The 20,552-nt window shown below is 38.8% G+C and overlaps 1 protein-coding gene across 4 annotated transcripts in view; it reads right to left on the bottom strand.

Annotated features, from left to right (window-relative positions):
• The window catches only part of LOC126355425 (protein O-GlcNAcase), a 164,380-nt gene that overhangs the window by 8,158 nt on the left and 135,670 nt on the right, over window positions 1-20,552 (bottom strand). For all 4 annotated transcript variants that reach the window (XM_050005732.1, XM_050005731.1, XM_050005730.1 and 1 more), the window contains 2 exons: window positions 19,661-19,856; window positions 13,250-13,409 (listed from right to left, as the gene is read on the bottom strand). In XM_050005732.1, coding sequence (XP_049861689.1) covers window positions 13,250-13,409; window positions 19,661-19,856 — 356 coding nt within the window. The remainder of the gene's footprint in view (window positions 1-13,249; window positions 13,410-19,660; window positions 19,857-20,552) is intronic.

Here is a 20,552-nt window from a genome sequence, read left to right as displayed (position 1 = left end):
CGGAGAGCAGCGCACTTCGTTACAGGATCATTTAGTAATTGCGAAAGCGTTACGGAGATGATAGATAAATTCCAGTGGAAGACTCTGCAGGAGAGACGCTCAGTAGCTCGGTACAGGCTTTTGTTAAAGTTTCGAGAACATACCTTCACCGAAGAGTCAAGCAGTATATTGCTCCCTCCTACGTATATCTCGCGAAGAGACCATGAGGATAAAATCAGAGAGATTAGAGCCCACACAGACGCATACCGACAATCCTTCTTTCCACGTACAATACGAGACTGGAATAGAAGGGAGAACCGATAGAGGTACTCAGGGTACCCTCCGCCACACACCGTCAGGTGGCTTGCGGAGTATGGATGTAGATGTAGATGTAGATATTATTGGATGGGAGAGTCCAGCGACAGTGGATTCTCTGGAACTGAGGCCATGATAATCACAGGAGTGGAGTATAGTAATGTTTTAAATCTTGTTTATGTGCCACTTAGTGCCTTAACTATACTTCAAGTTGTTACCTTTAAACCATTCATTATTTCTAATCTGCTCAGGACTTTATAGTATCACATTCATATCTCAGCTGTTATTAGAAGTGATTTATTCTAAGGATTTTTTACACCCACCCCTTCCCCAACTGCACTCAGTGACTTTATACTCTGTTTTAACATTTTAATACAAATTTTGCACACAAAAAGTCATTAAAAAAAAAAAAAAAAAGAAGAAGCAACAAAGATGAAACAACCAAGCTATCATATCAATTCTGGAAAACTGAAACGATTAAGAATATAGAAAAAGATTTTATAAATTCACTTTAGTGAATGTAGTGGTCAAGAAAGCAATGCTTTTCTTTCAATGAAATGGACATTAGCTACAGATAGCTAGTTGACTGTTGTGACATCCTGTTGTAACCCACTAGGACATAAACAGGTCTTCGCACTGCCTGGCGGACAAGTTTCATTCTTTTAATATATGTTTAGTCCCATGTATTTTAGCAATACCGCAAATTAAGTTATCTGATGAGTGGTTCTCACTATTTGCCTTTCTAGCTGTACATTCCAATGCCATGTTAACTTATTTCCTTTAGTCTACCTCACACTAGCAGGGACTGCTGGCATGTACTACATCAGCACCTCCTAAAAAAGAAAACCTGTGCATGTACTGAGTGATGTCACAATATGGCATCGTACGTCAGCAACAGAAGCTAGTAAACATTCGCACTGCACGCTATTTGTCATAATTGTGCCCATTCATGAATAATTGCTACATGACTGATTTCGTTTACCATGTGTGCACTAGAATGTACAATTTGTGTGTGTTCAATCAACTTATGATGATCTTTTTTACTACCAAAAGCTGTTTCATTGTTCTGTGCCATCTCCTAGAAGAAATTATGATGGAGGCCCAAAAATTATTGTATTTAAATTTCTGGAGGATGAAATGAGGACAGCTGTCATGGATTCACAGAAATAACTTTAATCAAGTTCAAGTGTTTTGTTTAAATTTTTAAAAGAGGTTAATTTTAATAAGTAAAAATACAGTTTGGCATGGTTCTTTTCTTGGCTTGCGACATCTCCCCCCCCCCCCCCCCCCCCTCCAATATTAGCTTGTTTACATTATGTAAATTTGTTATTTGCGCAGGCGCAAGCAGCGCAGAAATTTGTATAAGTCTGACAACTGAATGTTCTGCAGATGCTTCTTCGAGAACATAAGCTTCCTTACGTTCACATGGCGCATTTCCTCTTTAGTATTTGCTGCTAATAACACAAATTGGTCTGGCTGTAGTATTCAGTTCTGGTTTATGCTGCAAAAACTTTCAGTAAGCTGCCTGCTGAAAAACGGCAAGAAATTTCATATAGGTCTACCAAGTAAATGAAAACTAAGAGACGAGTAGCCATCAAATCAGCACATCTCCCATGAAATTGACTGTATGTAGCAACATGACGTTCAAAATTCATGTTAATAATTTACTGCGTAGCACCGAGTGAAAAATGCTTCTGATCTTACGATGCACAAATAAGCTAACTATTTTTCTTTAAGGATATCGACGAAGTTCCCAAAAAGGGAAAAATGCACGAGTAGGTGAATGCAGCAAATGGAAAGACCGTTATGTTTTTCTGTTTTCAAGGATTCATAGTCTGTCAGCAGATACAAACACAAAAAAGTCCTAGAACACATGTGTAAAATGTTGTGTGTAACTTATCAGTTCTTTCAACAAATAATCTTAATTTCGGGTTCTGAATTTCAGGTATACAATTTAACTGTTTGAAAATAACTGTGTGCACATGTTTCTGCTACCACACAGCACTTACGTGGCAATGTTTCAGCTTTCTTCACACTATCAGTTTTTGTGTATGAGTTAACACACTGATGATGTAAATAAAATAGAAAGAAACTTCCACATGGGAACAATATATTAAAAACAAATATTCCAAGACTTACCAAGCGGGAAAGCGCCGGCAGACAGGCACAATGAACAAAACACACAAACACACACACAGAATTACTAGCTTTCGCAACCGATGGTTGCTTCTTCAGGAAGGAGAGGGAAAGACGAAAGGATGTGGGTTTTAAGGGAGAGGGTAAGGCATCTCTGCCCTTACTCTTTGCCTTTAAATATGTCTGCTTGTGTCTGTGTATGTGCGGATGGATATGTGTGTGTGTGTGTGTGTGTGTGTGTGTGTGTGTGTGTGTGTGTGTGTGTGTGCGCGCGAGTGTACACCTGTCCTTTTTTTCCCCCTAAGGGAAGTCTTTCCGCTCCCAGGATTGGAATGACTCCTTACCCTCTCCCTTAAAACCCACATCCTTTCGTCTTTCCCTCTCCTTCCTGAAGAAGCAACCATCGGTTGCGAAAGCTAGTAATTCTGTGTGTGTGTTTGTGTGTTTTGTTCACTGTGCCTGTCTGCCGGTGCTTTCCCGCTTTGCAAGTCTTGGAATCTTTGTTTTTAATAAGTTAACACACTGACTTTGAAATAATAATTAAAACACAAAAAAGCAAAAGCACCCCACAGATAGTCCATAAAAACACTACCATTTAAAATAAGTAGGCCATAGTTAAGGAGAACAAAGAAGTGTTTTTGATACCTACACAAATACACTTATTGTAGTAATTACATTACTTTCTTTCAATAGCTTATATGGAACATTTTGTGTCTACTGTCAGGTTTTGTGTGTGTGTGTGTGTGTGTGTGTGTGTGTGTGTGTGTGTGTGTGTGTTTTGTGTCCCTTCCCCATGTTTCACATTTTTATTTACAAGTATATCAAACCCACTTTCAGAAGGATGATTGTCCTTGGAAAACACAAATTTGGCATAAAATGACAGAACAATTATTAAGAGCCCCTTCTAAAAATGATTTTTGAAGCCAGGTGTAGTTCCATTGCTCTTCCCAGACTGCCCTTCCTGCTTCTCAAAAGAAGAGAATAGATGTGAAGTGACAGACAAGAAAAAGCTGAGGTTGAAAAATTAACAGCTAGCAACAGCTTTAGAGCATAATCTATCTACTGAAAAAGACTAAGATGACACTTTCGGCTTCAGTTCTGTAGCAATGAAACATACTCTAATACAAAGTATTTCCTTCTTGTAATTGGTAAAGATTGATAAATAAACCATTAATTCACAATTTTAATGTTTTCAGAACGAGATTTTCACTCTGCACCGGAGTGTGCACTGATATGAAACTTCCAGGCAGATTAAAACTCTGTGCTGGACCGAGGCTCAAACTCGGGACCTTTACCTTTCACAGGCAAGGTAGGAGATGAGGTACTGGCAGAATTGAAGCTGTGAGCACAGGTTGTGAGTCATGCTTGGGTAGCTCAGATGGTACACCACTTGCCCGCGAAATGCAAAAGGCCCTGAGTTTGAGTCTCGGTCCAGCACATAGTTTTAATCTGCCAGGAAGTTTCAATTTTAATGTTTCCTGTCTGCATACCTTTCAACATGCAGATGCATAAAATATTTACACCTGATGCTTTATCTTCAGACTCATTTTAATGGTCTCTTACACACTTTGTGTCACAGTGCTTAACAGATTTAAATGATACTTTTAAGTAAATAAATTAACACTATATCTTTTACTGTACCTTCCAGCCTTAAATAGCTTGGTATAAATGGCTATGACATAATTTATATCTCACGGTTATGTAAGTACCACTATGGCTTGTCCGTTACATTTCAATTCATTATTTGCACTTTTATTTTGATTTCATGTTCAACAATAGAGGCACCTATGTAAAAGGTCTGTTAGACAGATCTCTAAAAGCAGTTTTATAACGTCCCTAGCAGGTTATAGGAGTCTCCAATGTTGTTTATGAAGTTTCTTGAAATTAATACACTTTTTCCACATGCTGCATTGTTACTTTTATGGTCCATTTGCCCCAACAAATCTGCGGCAAAAATTTCATGCCTGTTTGCCTAATTATTTCCACGAAAAACACCATCAGTTTGCCCAGTGTCATATTTAGACAGTGACTCAACTCTATTAGGAATTAAATACGACTGCCTAAAAAAAGAAAAGAATTTTCGTTTGATTTTTTAAAAGCAATGCATTTCAAGTTATGTACACTTCTCCAGATGTGTTGCTCATGTTTACATGTAAGTTGAATTTTTGATCAATGTAGTTCAAATTTGATGCCAAATATATACCCAGGCCATTGAAACTTTCCACTTGACATATGCATATCAAATTGGCAGTGTACCAAATTAACATATGAAGAACAAGAAGCGCTAGGTAGGAACTAGGCATGGTGCATGGACCAATATCAGCACAGTAATTGCTGCCTATATAACATATACTCTGTGTCGTTTCTACCATGTGCTTGCGTTGAACTGTGATTTGTTTCACTGTGGCTTACCAAATTCTGATACTCAAAACAAATTCACTTCCTAGTGACAATCCTTCACGTCAAGGCATGCCACTGGACAGCGCTGCAGTGAAGTTACTACAGACAACACATGCGTTTTATGAGCAGGAGAAAGAATACACATCTAATCATGGACAGCCATCAATTCCTGCCAATAAAGCTGTGGAACGAACATCAAAAGCTCTTGGAATTAGTGCAAGAACAGTAGTAAGCAAAGCAATGTTTTTGCAAAAGTTGAAAGATGTAGACATCAGCCGTAAAGATTCCAAGCTGTCTAGATCAGATAATATATTTTTAGCAACACCTGGAAAGAAGAAAAAGCTGCCTTGCCCTGTCACTGAGTTAGAGTCTTTCAAGATTGGTGCAATTTGCAGGTATATTTATGCTTACTACAACAAGAAAGAGTATCCTATGGTAGCAAAGTTAGTAGTCATTAAAAGAAAGTGACCTTTTTAGGTGCAGAAACATCACTAAAAATTGTGCTGAAAAGTACTAACTTAGGTTACAAAGCACTAGACAAACACAAAGTTCTGTTGGAAAAGGAGCATATTGTTACGGCTCAAAGCATATTCTTGTACAGACTTGTGGGTAAAGAGAATTCATTTGAATTTGTTTTTTAGATGACCATGTAGATGGTTTCGGCACAGATTCCAACTGCAGTGACGAAGGGGAGCTGGATGGAATTGTGGCATTGTTGCCGTAAAATGGTGAGTGAATATGGGTTGGATTATCGGTTATTTATTGCATCATTGTCATTATAAGACATGGAGCAGGAAGTTACAACCTTCGATTATTACTATTTTGGAAACTATGTACCGTACTGTTTTCAAGATATCAGTCCTCATCAAATGCTAATTTTCTGTATTTCTTTGCTCCGTTATCAAAGGTGTGTGCTTCACGATGATTATACATACATTATTAGGCAGTTGTTTATTTGCTGTCATGCTGGTAGCAAGTCAAAAACGATTTCTTATATATACTGTTGTTGCTCAATAACTTACATTTACGAGATGGAACAGAACACAGTATCGTCTGCTAAGATAGATGTGTTATTCCTCTGTTCATTATCTAATAGACATTTATCTAGCAGTTTCACTTATTATGGTGTAAAGTGTGTTCAAAAAAGGTCCAAACATGAATATTAGAGTACACTATAATTCAATCTGTGACCACAACCTTATAATAATCTTTCAATCTAACATAGGCCTCAGGCTATCCCACAAAACCAAGATTTATGGAGGGTGGGCAGGGTCCAGTGTTACACTTCACACTATAACCAAAAATATCAGTGCTCGTGCCAGATGAAACAGCACATGTGAAACTTTTATCAGAATAAACTATCTTCTTGGCTCATTTCTTCGTCCATAAGTGGATTATATGTTCATAGCGTGAGTCACAAAGTTCTTAGAATGAAGTATGAACATTGGTCATCGGATGACACATAGAACTGAATATCACAATGCTTAAAGGCTTCTTTTAGTTGCTGCTTATGACCTAATTGTAGCTGAAATTACAGCCAGATGCTGTAAAGATTATTGTGGAAACTGCAACTTCTCAATCTCTGCGATTTGAACCAAATATGTGATTTACTGCCGGCCTTTAGTGTGAAAGGTGTTTCAGTAATGAAGAAGACAAATGCTCAAAATGTTATGTGCAAGAAGACAAATGCTCAAAATGTTATGTGCAAGAAAACTATATGACTAAAATCAGGACAATAGCCTACTTCTTATTTCCCTCATTATTTGTAAGCATTATGAAAAAAACACTCAGTCTTCCTACGTATTCCAACCACAGCAGTGAAATTTTTATTGGCACCCATAATTAGATGCATTATAACAGTTAAAAAAACTGACTGAAATACAGTTAGCTTACAGACAAAAACAAATTGTAAAAATTTACAAAGTAGGCCTGTCATAACTTTCTGGTAACACTGAACATACTCATCTCTAACAAGTGGGACATTTGAACGGTAAGGCTATACAAACTGTGATGGGCGATCACTTTGTCATTTGCAGTTGTTATTGAGGAAACAAGAGGAAGACACACCAATGACCACAGAAGATGCTTTACACGTAAGTATAAAACGCTTCTATGAAACAATTCCTTTAAATTGCAGTAAAGAAAGAGCAGGGGAAGATCCGTGACATCTCTCTGAAAGACAGAATATCGAACACCTCAATACACAAGATGTCAGCAACAATAGACATAGCACAACAGGCTATGAAGACCAAATGGAAATGAGGCGGCCATGTGGAGGGGCTGCAAGATGACACCTACATCGGCAACAGATTCCCAGGAAGACCAAGAAGCAAATGGTCGGTCTTATTCAGAAAACAAGAAGGAACACAGTGGACCAGCATAGCCAGAAACAGAAAGGAGTGGAAAAAACTAGAACTACAACTAAGTGATCAACTGTAATTCAATGTGTAGTGTGCATTAAGTGTAGTACCCTCTCATGCGGACTAGCTCACCGAGTGAATCTTTAAAAGCGGCTACCCCTACTTGCAGGAGGCCTTTGCCCTCAATGGGACAACACAGGCTATTTTCATTCATTCAAACTTAAGAGAGGAAAAAACAAAAAATGTAAATTTGTAAATAAAAGCAAAAAGTGTCTGGTGAAAATATTCTCTTAAATTGCTGCAAGCATAAGACAGCAAAAAACAATAACAATTGATACATAATATCTTCCATGGAATATGGCCATGCAATTAAACATACTACATTATTTCGTTTCAAAACCACTTAAACATAATCAGCAATAAGTTACAAATGCAACAATTATATCATTTCAAAGAGAAAACACCATTCCACAAATCATCAGATAGTCCAAATCAATTTCTTCACAAACTTTTGACTTCTGGGACCTGTTACCAAAGAGACTACACAGAGGCTACAGTGATGTCACAGGCTTCCATCTTCAGCACATGCTGATTGTATGAACATCTCCTTTTATGTCATATTACTTAGTGCCATAGCTTACTTTTTGTTTCTCATTGATGTAATATTTCTTATATAAAGTTCAACAAATGACATCATTTGTCATACAGTATTCTCTTGTACGTAGATATGTAATTTCTTTATGTTAAACACCTTTGTGTTTTGAGACTTCTTATGTCATTACATTGGTATGATACTTTTAACCTTTTCTTTCTGTTATGTTACTGCAGGTTTTTACGGTTGCTGTTTTATTTATTTACAGGTCTGAACACTGCTGCACATCATAACCAAAACCAATAATTGAAAATGTGAAGCTAGTGGTTGTCATCCAGTTGTATAACACAAGAAAAAAGTAATGGAAACATGTAGTGAAAAGTCTACTCAAGTCAAAGCCCTGAGAAAAGAGAGAGAGATTTAATGCTCATCCTGTAAGTCAATTATGGAATAAGGCTACAAACTATGTTTTTTAGGGCGATCATTCTGACAAACAAAAGATTAACAAAACATTACACACCCCTAAAATGTTTTCTAGCATCCATTGCTGTTACAAACATAGTGCAACATTAAAATTACAAGACACCATTGTTGGAACACATACACAAGGACAAATATTCCTCCACAGGATAACAGATAACAGTCAGTTAATTATAAACTCAGCCTGCCAATAATTAAATGGGTACAATGCACAACATTAATAAAGGCATTTGAAAATTTCAGGTATTTATAGCATGAGGCATTAAATTTTCAAGCTGCTGTCCTACTTCCAATGACCCTTCCCTCTATTTCTCACTTCACACTTGTATTGGATAAAAAACCATTCATGGGCATTTACCACACCACTGAGAAAGTGACACTCAGAAATGACACCACCTTCTTCACCTTCTTATTCTCTGACCTTCCTTCTATTGGTAGTGTGCCAACAGCTCAGTAAACACTTATTTTCTATTTAGTATACTATTTCTCTCGCATAGCTTTCACTGGGGAAACCTGCAGCTTCAACACTTAATTCACTGCTCTTGAGGTTATTTCCTGACCTTCTCACTAAATATATTTTTCAAGCAATTTCAAAATTTTACTCCGTGATTGCATTTTTCTGTAATTTTTAATTTCTCACATTTTGCAAACTATACTGAACTCCATGAAAAACGCAAAACCCAATAAATGACGTGTAATAACTGTATAATTACCTTCAATCAAAGTAAGCATTTCAACCAATGTTTCAAGACAGGGTATGTTACTGATACTGCTAAGGGAGCAAACAATGAAGTGTTGATTATTTACTGCACTAGCCTCATTTGTTGTTTCCCATGCAATCTGAAAAACTAGTCACTGAATGTGAGTGAATAAGGTTTTCTCATTCTTGTAGCACTTATTGTTGTACCCTGAACTATTCCCCTTTCAATCTCAGGTGGGCATAGGATCTTTCTGTGATTGCCATTATCAGATTTCTGGAGTAGACCGGCCGCTAAGCAGTGAACAAGCTGCTAAAGCTGTTGCTTTAGTGGAAGATGGCCACAGCTTGCATTACATTGCAGAAGTATTGAGAACTACACCTTCCAGGATTTTCAGAACCGTAGGATGAAGCAGACAAAAAAGAATACAAATGTCTAAATAATGGCATCGACAGGAAGTGCAAAACGGCTAAGCAGGGATGGCTACATGACAAATGTAAGGATGTAGAGGCATAGATCACTACGGGTAAGATAGATACTGCCTACAGGAAAATTAAAGAGACCTTTGGAGAAAAGAGAACCACTTGTATGAATATCAAGAGCTCAGATGGAAACCCAGTTCTAAGCAAAGAAGGGAAAGCAGAAAGGTGGAAGGAGTATATAGAGGGTCTATACAAGGGCGATGTACTTGAGGGCAATACTGTGGAAATGGAAGAGAATGTCAATGAAGATGAAATGGGAGATATTATACTGCGTGAAGAGTTTGACAGAGCACTGAAAGACCCAAGTCGAAACAAGGCCCCAGGAGTAGACAACATTCCATTAGAACTACTGATAGCCTTGTGAGAGCCAGCCCTGACAAAACTCGTACCATCTGGTGAGCAAGATGTATGAGACAGACTTCAAGAAAAATATAATAATTCCAATCCCAAATAAAGCAGGTGTTGACAGATGTGAAAATTACTAAACTATCAGTTTAATAAGTCACGGCTGCAAAATACTAACACGAATTCTTTACAGGCGAATGGAAAAACTGGTAGAAACCGAACTCCGAGATGATCAGTTTGGATTCCATAGAAATGTTGGAACACTTGAGGCAATACTGACCTTACGACTTATCTTAGAAGATAGATTAAGGAAAGGCAATCCTATGTTTCTAGCATTTCTAGACTTAGAGAAAGCTTTTGACAATGCTGACAGGAATACTCTCTTTCAAATTCTGAAGGTGGCAGGGGTAAAATACAGGGAGCGAAAGGCTATTTACAATTTGTACAGAAACCAGATGGCAGTTATAAGAGTCGAGGGACATGAAAGGGAAGCAGTGGTTTGGAAGGGAGTGAGACAGGGTTGTAGTCTCTCCCCAATGTTATTCAATCTGTATATTCAGCAAGCAGTGAAGGAAACAAAAGAAATATTCGGAGTAGGTATTAAAATCCATGGAGAAGAAATAAAAACTTTGAGGTTTGCCGATGACATCGTAATCCTGTCAGAGACAGCAAAGGACTTGGAAGAGCAGTTGAACGGAATGGATAGTGTCTAGAAAGGAGGGTATAAGATGAACATCAACAAAAGCAAAACGAGGATAATGGAATGTAGTCTAATTAAGTCGAGTGATGCTGAGGGAAATAGATTAGGAAATGAGACACTTACAGTAGTAAATGAGTTTTGCTATTTGGGGAGCAAAATAACTAATGATGGTCGAAGTAGAGAAGATATAAAATGTAGACTGGCAATGGCAAGGAAAGCGTTTCTGAAGAAGAGAAATTTGTTAACACTGAGCATAGATTTAAGTGTCAGGAAGTCGTTTCTGAAAGTATTTGTATGGAGTGTAGCCATGTATGGAAGTGAAACATGGACGATAAATAGTTTGGACAAGAAGAGAATAGAAGGTTTCGAAATGTGGTGCTACAGAAGAATGCTGAAGATTAGACGGGTAGATCACATAACTAATGAAGAGGTATTGAATAGAATTGGCGACAAGAGAAATGTCTGGCACAATTTGATTAGAAGAAGGGAATCAGTTGGTAGGACACGCTCTGAAGCATCAAGGGATCACCAATTTAGCATTGGGGATAGCGTGGAGGGTAAAAATTGTAGAGGGAGACCAAGAGATGAATACACTAAGCATATTCAGAAGGATGTAGGTTGCAGTATTACTGGGAGATTAAGAAGTCTGTACAAGATAGAGTAGCATGGAGAGCTGCATCAAACCAGTCTCTGGACTGAAGACCACAACAACAACAACGACAGGATGGTACCGGGAAACTGGAGGCTTTGCAAGGACACCCCAGAAATAGGCCCACGAAGAGCAACATTGGAGAGAGATGACTGCTTCTTACAACTTTAAGTTCCTCACAACTGTCACAGCACTGCTATTGAAGCACGAAATCATCTCCACCAATTTCGAGGCGTCAATGTTAGTAGTGAACCGTTCAATGAAAACTGAAAGAAGCCAATCTTCAGTTCAGAATACCTGCTACAGGTCAGGAAACAACCAGAGAGCACTGCACAGCTTGACTACAATTCCCAAAAGAACATCTTGGCTGGACAGTACAACAATGGAATCAAGTGTTGTTCACTGATGAGTAGCGGTCTAGCCTGTGAAGAACATATATGGATTAAATATTGAAGTTAAGGGGGGTAGGACATCACAAATAAATTTAAAAAAATTGATTTTTCAAAAATATGCTTATTTTGTAACGCACATCTTCCTGAATAATTTGATGTATAAAACATATATATTTGAGGAGTTATAGGGTACGTAATTTGGTCTTAAGTGTATGAAGGTGCAGCGCCACGCCCCTCTGCACAGCATTCTTCTGTCATACCTAAGTGTATTTCGCTCTGTAGAATTCGAATGTAATATTTGTGCCACAGCTAGTGGCACAAAGGACTATCGATATCAATACTTTCTCTGCTGCTATCAACATGCATAGTTTTGATTGCTGGTTTTGTTTGTTCCATTTTTTGAAAAGCGTGCAGTGTGGTGCTGTGATTTTCGACAATTTTCATTTTGCTGTGTTGTTTTGTGTTCGTTTGTGGCATATTATCGCACAGGATGCCTAGAATTCGTTGCTTCAACCGTAAACAAAATCACCACGGCAACAGATACACAGTAAAGGGTGTTCCAACAAATGTTACACCAGTGGCTCAAGACTGCAACCTCTCAGAGCCAGTAAACAATTCACCACCGAGTGCTTCTAGAAGGAAACTTGTTTTTGGTACTAATGAAAATGGAGGCTGTGAATCCAATGTAATATTATAGTTGATGTTAACATACCGTCACAATTAATATTATGTGCAAGCATTGCTTTGGTGTTCAGTGTGTTTCTTTGGTGGAAGATAAGAGTGCCAGGAAAGGCCTCGCTGCAAACTTATCTGTGATATGCAGCAAATGCAACGTTGGTGCGTTTTGCATGACATCTAAAATCGCAAACAAAGCTTATGATGTGAATTTAAGGGTAGCATATGGCATGCGCTGTACTGGTAGGGGACAGAAGGCGGCAAGAACACTTTGTGCAATGATGAATCTTCCTCCTCCTCCAGCAAAGTTTGAGAGGAATTATGGCTTACTGATTGAGGCTGTAAAAGAAGTTGCAGAATCTTCAATGAAAAGTGCTGCAGAAGAATCTATTGTCGAAAATGATGGTGACAGGGACATAGTGGCTGCTTTCGGTGGTACCTGGCAAAAAAAAGAGGGCACTCTTCATTGAATGGTGTTGTAACAGCAACATCTCTTGACACTGGTAAGGTACTAAATGTTGAAGTGCTGAGTAAGTAGAGCCCATTGGCACTATCCAGCCATCCTACAGGACCTACAGAATGCCCTCCAGGAAGAATAGGATATAATTCAAGAACAGGACATCACTACATTAATCAGGAGCATATTGAAGCACTGAAACCTGTCACTGGTGGAAGGGGTGGCAATACATGCTTTTGAAGATGCGAACAGATGTGTCCGAGATCACCTCCGAGTTCTGTGAAGCAAAGTGTCAAGTGTATAATATCAAAACAGACGTGCATTACCTATATGAGCTTACTCAAAATTTCTTTGAAGTGTGCGTCTTTGGCTTAATTTGTTTATAACTGTCTTCCTTTTCTTGTTGTTGAACACTTACATAGACAGTACCACAACATTCCATCACAAGATAGTCGAACATTGTCATAAAAGTGTCATAATTTTAAAATAAATTTCAGTTTTTGTAAGAAATTGAAGGGTTGTGTTTTTCATGCAGGTCAGTGTATTACCAGCAAACCAAGGTTCAACTAAAGATAGAATAATTCCTCACCATTTGCTCGCAGAGCTGCCAGTAAGCAGGTTACTAGTCTCTTGGATACACTCTGATCCAGGACATTTGGAAGCAGCGCACAACACATAACAGATGGATGGTGACTATGGATAACATCAGGGACATCTGCTTTGTATGTATGGAACCATTCTATTACCTCCTGAAATTGAATACAGCACTACAATAGAATTTTTTTAAAGAAAGTGACTTTAAATAGTAAGCTTACCGTATTTAGCCAAGTATAAGATGACCCTGAATATAAGACATTCCTGGACATAAGACGAGTCCCCATTTTTTTATGATGCTTCTTGAGAAAAATTTATTTTTTTTATCAAATTCTTACTAATAAAAATCGTAATTGAACATGTAGCAGATTTTGCTTCTATACTGACGTGAGAATGTTACAATGTCTTTTTCTACAAAAACATACTGTCTCCTCGACACTCTCTCATTGGCTGTGTAAAACCAACAGCTGACACCCCCCCCCCCCTTATTGTTTCTGTCATACCTCATAGTGACAACGACAACACTGCTCCATGAAACATGTAAGTAGGCCACTGACCACAGTCTAGACTTTAGCATACCCGGCAGAAATGTATGCTACTGTTGAGTGTTGAGTATTTGACCAATTTTAAAGTCAATTCCATTCCGAGCACAAATGGATTTGGGCAAACAGCAGTTTAAACATGGTAGATGTTCCTACAAAGCCAATGTATGCAGTACAGATTTCCATGGTTGGAAGCAAAACGAAATTTGCTGCTCGCTCACCACTCCCCTCCCAACACTCATCATAGTTCTCTCCAAAATAAATTTGTATGATACCTCAACAGCTAAAGCATCATCTGTAAATGTAAGATGACCCTCATATTAATCTATCAGACAGAGTACGTTTTCCTCAGCAGCAATAGTTTAATCTGCGAATATAAGACAATCCCAAGTTTCCAATGACGAATTTGGGAAGAAACCTTGTCTTAAATCGGGTAAATACGGTATATAAAAATTAGATACAAAGAGCCACACACAAATGCATTCACAAAAGTGCCTCTACCCCCCGCCTTCTCTCTCTCTCTCTCTCTCTCTCTCTCTCTCTCTCTCTCTCCCCCCCCCCCCCCCCCCCCACACACACACACACACACACACACACACTCAAAATAAGAGAAGTATCTGTTTGTTGTTTTTTGAGGAGTGTTCGCTACTTTTTACCTACATGCAACACTTCTTTAAAAGTAACTTGGCTGGAGACTTCTTGCACCTCTGCCAAATGAAAATATATTAACTTCAGTGAAGATAGCAAGCTGTCCTCTCAAGTCCAAGAAATAACAGGGTACCGAATCTATAGATGTAGGCTAAATTTACGTATGTGTGACAAGGTGAGTCACTCAATGAAAAGGCAATGTTGACCCATCACAAGCTACAGAACCCCAGGGGTTGGTGTCATCTTCCAAACTGCCATTTCTGTCTCCCTATAATGACTCACCATTTTTCTTCATTTATGCACAGAATGAAAAGCTCAAGTGTGTACCCCTGAACTGTCTTTAAATGATTGTGGTGTAATCAGATATCAGGTATACCCCAGTAAGTTGTCTTTTGAGCTAAGGAAAGTTGAGAGAAAAACTTTTATAGTGACAAATTTTTGTATAGACATAGGAAGGATAGCCATGAACAACATACTACAAATCCTCATCACTGGAGTGTGAATATGGGGGTTTTTCTTGAGTAATTCAAAAATCGCAGCTTCCAGTGAAAAGGTTTAGCAGTATGAGACTAAACTACATTAAATTTTCTACAAAAAAGGTTTTACTCATTTATTCTATAGCATTAATAGTTTCTGTGTTGCAGGGATGGAAAAATTGCAGACTATTAAAAGCAGTGTTTTAATGGCATAAAATTAATGTTTGTTGCCAAATGAAGTGATTTAACAACAGATGTTAACTGTGTGTACCACAACTAAAAGTAGAAGATTTCTTTTAAGGAATAAATTGTGTTCTGGGGTATGGAAGGAGGGCAGAATGATGGAAGGCAGGTCGTCAGACTGTGGTCATGCTCTTCCCTCCTTCATAGGTTTGCAAACTGAAAACCTAAAACGCAATTTCCCACTCTCTCTGCCCCACTACATCACAAGAAAGAACCATCGTATATTTCACAAAGTTATACCAATCCTTCCGCAGTGCACCTTATGAGCCACCAGCGATGCAGTGCACAGACATTACATTCTGGAATTCAGGGTGATTATTTGTCACCCTGTATGGCAGCTGTATCATTTTTTTTTTTTTTTTTGGGGGGGGGGGGGGGGGGGGGGGGGGGGGAAATTCCCAACAACGTGTGCTGCTCACTTTCTAGTTTACAAATTGACTATACTTCCCCAGAATTTTTTATCCAGTTCTCATATGTGAGTAGACAAAATTGCTTCATTGGGCTCATGTTTATAAAGTACAAAATAAGTTAGTACTGATTTCCAATTGTTAAGTGAGCTATTATGTAAAAAGCTCAACAGTTGGCAGTATCAATTGTCTACTAAACTGAAGAGCCTGTTGCAAGTCATGTTGCCAATATGTATTCGACAATGTCAATTTCATTGTCCCTACTACCAATGGTTGGGATACTTCCCACAGCGAGAGAGGTATCACATGCATCACCCTACCTCAGCTCTCCCAACATCTGAATAGGCATGGAGGCTTAAATAGGCTCTCTTTTTACAACAAAAGTAGGTCACCTATAATATGTTATGAAACTTTGGATATTTGAACGTAAGTCAAGTAATAGATTATAGCAGATTATTTTTCTAGACTTGAACATGATCAGTCGCACTCTATAAGAAATATACACACCCATCTTGGAAGATATACTGTGGGTGTGTGGCAAGTAGCTGCACTCAGTGCAGCTGACACACAAACACCAGCAATACCTGAATGGGCGAGATCTACGCACTCTACAAGGAATGTAACTCGTGGTGAAACAGGTGCCATAACTTTCTGGTCAGTCATTAATTCACCACCAAGTGGCTTAAACACAGTTTTATGGCTTTACAGTATGTTGACAACAATATACGGAAGCAATGTGTCATATTTACCAAGCAATTCCTTTTCTACCAACATTACAGAGATCACCGACAGCATCACACTTACAAATTAAACACTTCTCAACCACTGTTTATAGGAATATATTTTACACTAAAGCTCACTAAACAACTTCAATTAAGTAATTGCTTAATATACTGAAAATAACTGGACTATATAAAGATGAGTCCACTGAAGTTATTTTGTCTACTCACAAGAGAACTGGATACAAAAGGCTGGGGAAACTGAAAAATGAGGGGCACTCATGGTAGGTGAAACTGTATTCGGTGGACTGTTGTCTATAAACAGATGCCACATAGTGCTCTTGGAAGAGAGCTGTGGCAGTTACGTGGCTCTGTTGTTGTTCCAACATAATGATTTGCGAAGATGGAAAGAATTTAGATTCGAACAGTGATTAAGTACTTCGTAAAGAAAGGTATGAAAGCAAAGGACTTTCGTGCCAATTTCCAGAATACATTGGGGGACTCTGCTCCTTCATACTCAACTGTTGCCAAGCGGACAAATGAATTTAAATTTGGTCGGGAGAGCTTAGATGATGATCCGCACAATGATCAGCCAAGATGTGTCACTAGTCCAGCAATCATTGCAAAAGTGCACAAAATTGTCAGGGAGGATCGCTGCTTGAAAGTGTGTGAAATTGCTCACACTTGCCATATGTCATCTGAAAGAGTATATCACATTTCAACTGAAGAATTAGAAATGAAAAAATTATCTGCAAGATGGGTGCCGCAACTTGACGCTGGATTAAACATGCATGAGAATGGACACATCGGAACAATGTTTGGCCTGTTTTAGGAGAAACAAACAAGATTTTTTGTGCCGGTTTGTAACCACAGATGAAACTTAGGTGCACTACTATATCCCAGACACAAAACAAGAGTCAAAGCAGTGGAAACACGCTGATTCTGCGTCACCAAAGAAAGCAAATACAATTCCTTCAGTGGGAAAGGTCATGGCATCAGTGTTCTACATCTACATTTATACTCCGCAAGCCACCCAATGGTGTGTGGCGGAGGGCACTTTACATGCCACTGTCATTACCTCCCTTTTCTGTTCCAGTCGCGTATGGTTCGCGGGAAGAACGACTGTCTGAAAGCTTCCGTGCGCGCTCGAATTTCTCTAATTTTACATTCGTGATCTCCTCGGAAGGTATAATTAGGGGGAAGCAATATATTCTATACCTCATCCAGAAACGCCCCCCTCTCGAAACCTGGCAAGCAAGCTACACCGCGATGCAGAGCGCCTCTCTTGCAGAGTCTGCCACTTGAGTTTACTAAACATCTCCGTAACGCTATCACGGTTACCAAATAACCCTATGACAAAATGCGCCGCTCTTCTTTGGATCTTCTCTATCTCCTGTTCTGGGATGCGAAGGGCATTCTGTTTGTAGATTATCTCCCCACAGAGCAAACAATTACTGGCAAATATTATGCTAACCACCTGGAAAAATTGCCAGAAGAGGTACACGAAAATAGGCCAGGTTTAGCAAGGAAGGAAGTCACCTTCCATCAAAACAATGCGCCCCACACACTTGCAATCGCCATGGTAAAATTACATGAACTAAGTTATGAATTGTTGCCACACCTCCCTTATTCACCTGATATGATTCCATCAGACTTCCATCTCTTCCCAAAACTGAAAATATTTCTTGGTGGACGAAGATTCACTTCAAACGAAGAACTGATAGCCAGAGTTGACAACTATTTTGCAGGCCTGGAGAAAACCGACCTTCAAGATGGGATCAAGGGACTGGAACATTGTTGGACAAAGTGCATTAATCTACAAGAAGACTACATTGAAAAATAAAAAACGTTTCAGTGATGTAAGTACTTTCCGTTTCAAGAACTTTTCAAAACACCCTCACCGATTCAGTCCAGATGCATTTAATGTGTTAGCATTACCAGTAACAGTATTACCAGTAAGTACTATTAATGCACTGTTTGGAAAGTAAACAGCCCCAGACACTTCTTTGCACTGTGTTGCCAGGGAGCCATCAGCATGCTGCCGAAGAGTCAGTGTAACTTTGTGAAACACACCGTGGTTGTTTCTTGCGATGAAGTGAGGAATCACTTATGCGCTCTTCAGTTTATGAACCTAAGAAGGAAGGAGCAGCATGACCAAACACTAGATCGCGTGTTGATCTCCCCCCCCCCCCCCCCCCCTGTTTCAGTTACAATGTTACACCTCTAGAACACAATTTATCCCTTAATATGGGTCTATTATGCTTACATGTAGTACAGACATTTAATATTAAACAAGGGGAAATTGAGGGTGGAATAATGACAATATTATGAACAGGATAAATTGCTGTTCACCATACAGAGATCTCAAGTCGCAGACAGGCACAACAAGGGTAATGTCGCAGACAGGCACAACAAGGGTAATGCTAAACATGAGCTTTCAGTCAAAAGGCCATACTCTACAGTAGACAAAACACCCATGCACACACACGCGCCACACGCAACGCACGCACACACACACACACACACACACACACACACACACACGCACACACACACACACACACAATGTAAAGCACAAAACACACGCCCATGACTCCTGTTTCTGCTCACTGAGGCCACAGGCTGCAGAGAGAGAGAGAGAGAGAGAGAGAGAGAGAGAGAGAGAGAGAGAGAGAGAGAGAGGAGAGAGAGAGAGAGAGAGTGGGGGGGGGGGTCAACTTTAGAACTACGTCTTTGGCCAAAATCTCATGTTTTGCAGCCTTTTCGTTGTGCCTGTCTGTAACTCAAAATCTCCTCTATGTGGTGAGTAACAATCTATTCTTTTCATAATATAAATGTTTAATATTCATTCTTAATCCTCTTCATTTAATAACAGACATTAATTTTAATCCATTAAACATTATTTTTAATCATGTGCAGTTTTTCTATCCCCTGCAATTCAGAAACTATTAGACCTACAGTAAAAATGAATAGGACCTTTCTGCAGGAAATTTAATGTAGTTTAATTTTGCACTGGGAAACTTTTCACTAGCAGCCACAGCTTTTGAGTTGCTCCAGAAAAACATATAAAAGTGATCTTTAAAACACCCTGACCCTAATGCCCTCATCCCACCAATCAGGTTTTTTAGTCTGGCACTCTCTCTTACCACTGTACAAAAACTTGTGACTGCATGATTATTCCCCCTATTTGACATTTTTTGGTCTTTGTCATATGGGCTGTATTGCAAGTGTCTACATTTGTAGTAAAACATCAAAGAACTTTGAAAATAGGTATGAAAATTAGATCTTAACATCTCATTAAGCCCATTGGAGACAGAACAAAAAGTGTTTGAAGAAAACAAAATAAATCTGAAATATCAATTCAATATTACCTCAGAAGGTGAAAGTGTTCCTGAGAGATTGTTGGACCGAGGATATTTGGCACACATTTCCGGCAACCAGGCTAGTTCCAACTTCTTGTGATACTGCCGTGCATCAAGTGCTGCCAATGCATACCCAACAAGTCCATTCTCATCCTCAACAACAAAGCAGAACTCTGTACTAAGTGCCAAGAACCCTCCAACCAACCTAGTAAAAAAAGTAATTTCACAGTAGTACAGAAAAGCAGACATGCCACAAGCTTAAACTGGGAAAAAAAAGATTCCACAAAATTTAGTGTTACTCTTGTCATGCATTTGACAGATGGGTATTCAATGCTTTTATAACATAATTCAGTGTCTGAATATTCAGCAAGTACACTCGTCAAGCAATGACAAAATTTTCAATTAGATAGCCCTAAACTTTACATCTACTCACATGACGTACAGTATAAGAATGAAGTATTTACTACCATATGCTGAACAGATTACATAAAGTAAAAAGTAACTGCATCTACATGTAATGCGTATCACAAGAAATTAGCACTTAGCCACCTACACACATTGAAATAAATCAATGGTGAAAGTTGAAAATTTGGACATGTATGACAGAATGGACACACCACATATCTGTATCTCTGTATGTAACATATTTGTAAACATTTCCATGCTGTGTTTGACAATTTATCCATGATGTGCACATTTTCAGATCTGTAAGCCAAATCAAAGCAAGAATTCACTGCTGAATTCTCACCCAGCCCTCCCCTCCCATCTACTACACACAATAATTCCATGTTTCCTGTTTTACTTTCAAAATTCAGCTGTGTCAATCAAGCATGGAATGATATTTTGTTTGGTTGGAATAGATATAAGTGCCAAAATGATCATCTGCCTCCTCATTTTCTTA

The sequence above is a fragment of the Schistocerca gregaria genome, chromosome 3, assembly GCF_023897955.1.
Source record: "Schistocerca gregaria isolate iqSchGreg1 chromosome 3, iqSchGreg1.2, whole genome shotgun sequence".
Classification (NCBI taxonomy): domain Eukaryota; kingdom Metazoa; phylum Arthropoda; class Insecta; order Orthoptera; family Acrididae; genus Schistocerca; species Schistocerca gregaria.
Note: the sequence above shows the minus strand (reverse complement) of the source record. Positions and strands in the feature narration are given on the sequence as shown.